At 37.3% G+C, this 7596-nt stretch overlaps 2 protein-coding genes across 2 annotated transcripts; one reads left to right on the forward strand and one right to left on the reverse strand.

Annotated features, from left to right (window-relative positions):
* The first annotated feature begins 2752 nt into the window (after positions 1–2752).
* On the forward strand, positions 2753–3286 carry LOC113767402. Its single transcript, XM_027311483.1, has one exon. It carries the CDS (start codon positions 2773–2775, stop codon positions 3274–3276), a length of 504 nt encoding a protein of 167 aa, XP_027167284.1. The 5' UTR covers positions 2753–2772; the 3' UTR covers positions 3277–3286.
* Positions 3287–4446: 1160 nt separating this feature from the next.
* On the reverse strand, positions 4447–6080 carry LOC113768471 (uncharacterized protein At3g17950). Its single transcript, XM_027312844.1, has 2 exons — positions 5236–6080; positions 4447–5146 (listed from the first exon to the last, which is right to left on the reverse strand). Exons 1-2 carry the CDS (start codon positions 5317–5319, stop codon positions 4616–4618), a joined length of 615 nt encoding a protein of 204 aa, XP_027168645.1. The 5' UTR covers positions 5320–6080; the 3' UTR covers positions 4447–4615.
* Positions 6081–7596: the final 1516 nt, after the last annotated feature.

Consider the following 7596-nt stretch of genomic DNA (forward strand, 5'->3'; position numbering starts at 1 on the left):
ATGTATATATTGTCAAAGTTTCTGTTAATTTCTACCACCCAGTTTTCGTGTCAAGTCTAATCTACATAGTTGTTGGCTTGAAGAAATACTTGGAATAATTACTGTACAGGACTTGTTTGGATAGAATATTATTTAAAATAATTACTGTAACACTTTTTTGTAATGTGATGTATATGAAATAAAAAGACGAGTGAAAATATAAAAAAATGAGTTGGAAAATGTGTTTGTGATGCAAGCGAAATATTATTTTAAAAAAAATTAATATCCAAACAACTGGACTAATGCCACCAGTATGACAGCTAATAGAGAGTTTCAAACCATGAGAGCTTCAAGTAGTAAAAGGTTTTAGAATCTAAACTACATTTAAAAGAAGCTTTCTTTAACGCAACACATAAAATCAAGAACATGGAGCTGATAACAATCAACAAGGTGGACTCAAATAAAATTAGAAGAAGAAGAGCACCAAAAAAGCAGAATATAAAAGCTTGTAATCATGATTCCCCTCCTGAAAAGGTTGAACCTGACCACCTTCATTCATAATGGACAATTAGAGAAAATAGAGATGCAGGGTAGTGAACTTTATTGGTCGATCATAGACCATGGCTTTCTATAATTGCTATTGGCTAATTAAATGCTGAAGGTCTCAATAATTTGTTCAGATCGATGGTGTCCATTTTTTGGAGTATGCATGTTCAAAGTAGTATCTCCCAAGGCCTCAAAAGTCCCAACTACCCACCAACCAAGAGACTTCAATTCCAGTCACTGTTAAATTGAATAAAATTAAGAATAAGGAGCAACCGCATTAATCATTGGATTCGTTCCAATCATTGTAACAGACGACTGGCTATCAATATGTAGTTAATTTCATGACCCTTTGATTTGGCAACCACCCATACGCGGACGCGGAGATATCATTGTGCTTTATTGGAACCTCAACCGCAAAAGGGGTTCAAGGATTGAAGTTAGTTTTTCAATGAAAATTTTTTATGTTCTCGTAATCACATTTTTCAATCAAATATTCGCCTAATAAATATATATATACACAAATTTCAGAAAATAGCAAATCAAACGCAAGACTTCGACTTTATAACATCATAGATGATAAATTAGATTGGCCACTTTTTGTGTCTCCAAAGTGTAGGCAATTAGTTACCATTGATAATTAAAAATCAGAAATATCGATGCCATATAAGTTCCTCCTAAGTTGACAATCTCAAGTAGTACTTGATTAATGGGGAAAATACAAATTAATAGCTCGAGCTGCTTACAAAATGAATCTTTTGACTGTACAGAATAGTTTCTTCTTCAGTAGTACACAACGCCAACAAGTGATACTAATCTCTTCAATTCACCTGCAGCAAAAAAAAATCTCACCTGCAGCAAAACAAAATCCAATGGTGATACTAATCTCCTATTAGCCCCTACACACAAGCCTCTTTAGACTCTCCTCCCCTATAAATTATGATAGAATAGAGTGTACAATTCTTATCGTTGCTGGCAATTATTATCGTTGCCGGAAAAAAAAGAAAAGTGACACTAATCTTTTCTTTTGAGTTGTTCATTCTGACATTTTTAGTTAGCAGGAATGAGCATGCAATTACAACAACTCGAAATATAACAGGACGTCTATTACTCTTTGTCCCTAAAAAAAAATTGTGTCCAAACAAAAAAAACTATTACCTTTTATTCTTTTCTCAAATTTAAGTCAATTCAGAAAAATGCTAGACCTGATGAACATTTGGCGTGACAAGTTTGGGCCAATTTCTATATGCACTTGGATATACTAACAGTCAAGAGTGGAATTGTACGCGGCTGCTGTTTGTTTGAACTTTGAAGAATTGTCACCAGCAAAAAATAAGCAATCCATTCAACTAATAATCTGAAAGCCTTTGAATGCGGAAAGCAACTTGTACAATAATCCCGGAGCTGATTATCTTAATAGACTCTGGAATAATTTGCAAGCTAGCAAGAGACTGCTATAAGATAGTGACAGGATACCTAGAGCAAGGATTTGGGATTTCACGTTGAAACTGCACCAACGTTAGTACAGTTTCAGCATGCATAACCTTTTTAACCCTGCCTTCGATCGTCTGAGAATATGACGTGCTTGAGGAGATTGGAAGTAGGTGACCAGCCAGATGGATTATATTTCAAGAAAATGCTTGATACCATGTCATATCATTGGGTTGGTAGTGTCCTTATGCGAGCTTCCCTGCAGTACCCAATGCCTATAGTCCATGCCTCTCCATGTGCAACTGAATATGTTACCAAGAAGATTGAGTCCATGCATTGGATTTATTATTATACTACATTCATGTTCCATCTCAGCCTGGCTCAAGAAAATGAGAGCTTGATGTTATTATCACACCTAGACTCATGAAAATTTTCATGCATTCTAGACACCTAAACACTTGTGTTTTAATAAAAAAAAAAAACCCAAAATTTCACCAAACATTTGGTGCACCGTTCCCTAACCCCTAGTAATAATAAAATGTTCTCTTAGGCTTCCTGTCAAATTGATATTTTTTTTCTTTGAACTTGTGAGCATGGTTAGCCAAATAGTTAATAATAATCCATTCAACTTAGCATTATATAGTAGAGCACAAAGAACCCACATTGCAGCAAATATTTCTCCACTTCCTTTAACTACCATCTCTTTGTACAAAGTATTATTATGTCGTTTTGCCATTGAACCCTCAAATTCTGATCATCAGTTCTCTGCTTTCTTCACAGACTTGCCCTCCCAGTGTGTGGACTCTGTGTGATTGTGTCATGGGAAATGTAGCACTATGTGCACCTTCAATCATCTCCAGTGGTGTAGTGAAAGTTTTATTTAGTGATGGAAGATTGGTAATCTACACAAGGCCAGTGAAGGCAGCTGAACTTATGCTGGAAAACCCTGGTCAATTTGTCTGTGATTCTTCCCATCTAAAGATCGGTCATCGAATTCCAGGACTCTCAGCTGATGAAGAGCTTGAAGTTAGGCAAATTTACTATCTTCTCCCCATGGAAATGCTGTATTCGGTCCTGACAAGTGAAGAAATGGGCTCTCTGAATGACAAGTCTTCCAAAGCATTCAAACAAGGAAGTTTAAGCTTTTCAAAGATTTTTCCAGTTCTTGGTGATTTCTGCCTGTTTCCATTAACTTCAGAAACCAGTAAGAATTTGGACTCTGCCACAAATGGTCCAGAGCCAGCGGAAAGGTATGCAAGACAGAGATCATGGAAACCAGCATTGGAGACCATCATTGAAGCGCCAACGCCACCATATGCCTAGGCATTGATGATGAGTATTTTCTTGTTTTTTCTCTCTTTTTTTTTTCCCCTCCTCTTGAATATTTTTAACCTTTTAATATACTTACTTCTTAATGCTTAGTTGATGTGATGTAATTAGAGTGTGAATCTAGGTTATCCATGAGTTTAGATCAATGTAATGTACTTCTTTCATGAAGCACTATGATTATGAGATCAATGATTTTTGCATAATATTGACTGACAAGAAGACAATCCCTAAGAATTGTCAAACAACCGAGAAGCTTCTTGTTTTTATCTGAGCCCGAATTGATTTTCTTCTCGAGCACAATAGGGAAAGGAATTGAGACAACATGATATGACCTTCTTATTGTTCTTAGCCAGTAATTGCGAAAGGAGAGGATGAATTGTATAGTTTATACACATCTATAAATTCGTCTTCTAGTCAATATGAAAGAACTAATTTGTGGGATTTCTTACATGTGAAGATATTGTTGAAGGACTCTATTCTCACATTAATAGTCAGATAGCAGAGCAAAATCAAAATCTTTTGAGGAGTTGGCCACATCAAATATTCATATCCTTCATGTGATTCTGTTTCCCACTTTCCCTTTCATTACTGCAATTGTTGCCTCTATTTTTGCATGCCAAACATAAACAATTGGCTTTAAACCAAAGCCAACTCAAAGTTCACCAAAAGTGCCTCATTTGCCTGATGAAAGTGACTCAACAAATGCATGGTGCCAAAACCTAGTTTGGCATTGGGCCATGGATGTGCTGGTAATAGTTCCAAAATGTTTCTCCTACTTTAAACAAAATTTGAAGCATCCAAGGTAGCAACAGGCTAAATTACAAGTAAATAGTAGTAATAATGGAGTATCTAATCATGCAACTCTTTCCCCATGTTTTATGCAGTGATTGTTGTCCATGGCAAACATATCATGACAAGAGATTTGTTCAAATAATTCTAAGATAGTCTTCTTCCAGTCAAATGTTCCACCACATTATTCCAAGTCCATTGAGCAATTTTGACACTAAAATGCATCTTTTGATGGTGACAATTTCTACCTTCCAAGTATCCAAAGAACTGAAAAGCATATTAATTTTGTGTGCTGAATGGAGGGTTGTTTTTATTTTCATCTTGTTTAAGAAAAATAAGATGACATTAAAATTTAAAAAAAAAACAAAAAAAAACTAGGGAATCAAGCTTTTATCCACAACAATACAATTATTGATTCCACGAGGTGCTTATCCAATATTCTACAGCTTATTGCTATAAAATTTACCATAAAGTGAATAATTAAAAAGTTAGCACCAGAAATGAGAAAATGAACAAAGGAAAAGGCAATTAGAGAAAAGGTATTCTATCCAACACCTCCGCCACCACCACTGCAGATGCCACCGAGAGACACCACCGAGAATCTACATAAGCCTCCGGCGGCCGACTCCGCTTCATCCACCTGGGCAGGTGGCAGAACCCTCCCATTAGCAAACAAAACCCTCCCGTCTGTGGGCTGCATATGGATTCCTCCAACTCCTTCAAGCTCCGTCGCAGCACCACCAAAAAATGCGCCGTCCCCGAACCTCCTTTCCACCTCCAAATACTCCCCTAACGAAGATGGCTGACAATCACACTCATCCCTGCAAAACCTCCACCACCTTCGTCTTCTCCACCGCCGCCTCTCATCCTCCTCGGCCGCCATTGCAACCGCCCTGTTCTTCTTCGCCTTCTTGTTTCTCCGGCAGACGTTAACGGGGCCGTTTGTCGTCGCCGTCTGAAGTTGCCGGTGCTGAGAGTGGGACCGGGAAGGAGCTCTGAATGTAATAGCTGGAAAAGTGACGCCCATCAACGTCCCTAATGTCGTACTCCGGTCATGGAAAAATGAACCTGTAGACTGTTTGTAAAAATGCCCAAATGAAAATCTTCATACAAATGTCTATGTTTTAAGACATGGGGCGGTGGTGGGGTAATTAGTATTAGTACCTCGGTGTCAAGATCGGAAGAAGAAACGGAAGAAATGGTGGGAGATGATGGAGGAGGCAGCAGCTCATTTGCAGGATCCAACATCTTAATTGCTGACAAACCTTCTATTTTCTCGCGTGTCAGCAGTGTGTTCTTTCTTGTGTTAAAATGCGTGTTGGGATTGAGGAGAGTGTGGGAATACAGATTGGCTCTTCTTGGTAGTTGATATTTCTGTGAAGAGGTAGCGGAATAAAGGAAATTGGAAAAAAAGAAAGAAAAAGAGAAAAGAAGAAAGAGTCTAAAAAGTTTTGGGCCAAGGCCAACTGGAAATTCAGAAGCAGAACATAATAGTTTGAGTGTTGTTTAGCTTTGCAAGAGTAGTATGCTTCATGAGTGCTGAAAGTGGGGAGGTCTTCCACACTATGCAATGATAAGAGTCAAGGAGAACAGGAGGTAAAGATGGAAAAGGGAAAGATGAGAAAGTGTTTGATATTATATTTTATTTTATTTTTTCATTTTTTGAGCTGGTATGGAGGGTTCTTTTATGGGGGCTTCCCCATGCTTAATTTGGCATTGATTTTGCCAAGTTGGCTTGGACTGAGAATGTTTACGTGCAAGAAATCTTGGTTTGGTAGTTCTTACAGTATCGGCTACGCCAATGAGTTCAGAAATTTTGGTCATCATTAAAGTGACTGGTGACCTAAACCAAAATCCTTTTGCCTTCAATTGTTTATAAGATCTTCTCTCGATAGCCGGATGTAGACATTAGGACCAGTTTCATAAGATCTTCTCGATAATTGAGATATAGATTACATTAGGAATGAATTATACTTTGATGTGTAGAGTTAATTGTTAGTCATATAAGAAGAGGCTTTTAATTGAAAAAAAAAAATGTCGGCAAACGTATCCACGGCTAATCCTTGGCCAGAAATGTACAAGTACTTTTTCCTACGGTATCTATTACACCTCATGCTTTACACCTGTACCATATTGATTTGATTGTGTTCTTGCTGAAGGTAAGCCATGTCAAGTGGAGGAATTAACAAATATACTTACTCTTAACAGGACCATAAGGTCCATTTAGTGTGCTTTTCAACAACACCCTTTTCCCTACCTTTGATCATTGGGAGGGTGGGAATGAGGTCCAAGGCTCATCATTTGTATGTTTTTTTGGATGGGATTCTCTCTGTTCTTGATTTTCTTTTTGTTCCTTTATCTCAAGCCATGCTTTCAAGTACTTTTACGTATTAGTCACCACATTTTTTGGCTTTGCTTTGGCTTAGATGTTCTTTCGTTCAAATTTCTAATTGTTTTTTTGATGATAATTGGGAAATTAAAATGAAAACTGGTTTTGCTTATGAAGTATCGAGTGTTCATTTGATAACGTTAAATGAATAAAGTATAATTCAATGGCATGAATCTTTGTGGGCGGGAGTAAAAACTTTCCTTTTTTTTGGGCTGGATAGCAGTCCTTGATTGATGTTTGCCAAACCACGCCTTTGGTGTAGAACTGCTGATACATGAGGGAACTGGCTGATGGACCGGAAAAGCGCGTCCTGTCTCCAGATACACGAACAAATCCATCATCAATGATGGATAAAGCTAAAGGCGAAGAATTGGATCAATGCAGTTGGGCTAAGGCAAGCCCAAAATTCTTGAAATCTCATACTTGGGCTGGTGGGCTGCAGATTTGGAGCTTTAGTTGGGTCATTGCACTATCTGTTGTGTTTGTTGAAAAGTTTCAAGAATTACGGCAAGTGCAAACCATAAAAAAAGTTAAAAAATTAACAAGGGATTTAGTCTTTGTCCCCTTTTTTGTTGTTTTAGCATCGACGAAGGGTGTGAATGAGTCGAACTTAATCCATTAGTTCATGAGTTTGTTCGGTTAAAGTTCTAGCTCGAACTCGCGGTGACTGAGTTCAAACTCGAGTAGCTAGTTGACTACTTGAATTTAAGCTTAGTATGCAAAGTTCAAAAGGTCATTAACCTTAATCGAGATTAATCAAACTTCACACACACACACACATATTTTAAATGTTTTATTTATTAGCATAAAATGTCTATTTTCTTTCTTATTTAAAATTATATGAAATATAAATTCCTTAAACTCGATTAAGTTCGATTAAACTCAATTGAATTTGAATTAAAGCTCAATTGGGTTTGATGATGACAAGTTTGAGCTCAAACTTGAGTAATATAAAACAAAATCGAGTTCGAGATTGACGAACTCGAGTAGTTTGACACGATTGTGCCTCAGCGAGGATCCACCAATTCAATTGCACCACTACAAAGACAAAATTCTCATGCCCTACTCAAAATACCAATTTCTGCTCTAAAATGCCTTTAATTTAGTAAACTTTCTAAAGAGCATGATGAAGTATG

This window comes from Coffea eugenioides, chromosome 4 (assembly GCF_003713205.1).
Source record: "Coffea eugenioides isolate CCC68of chromosome 4, Ceug_1.0, whole genome shotgun sequence".
Lineage (NCBI taxonomy): Eukaryota > Viridiplantae > Streptophyta > Magnoliopsida > Gentianales > Rubiaceae > Coffea > Coffea eugenioides.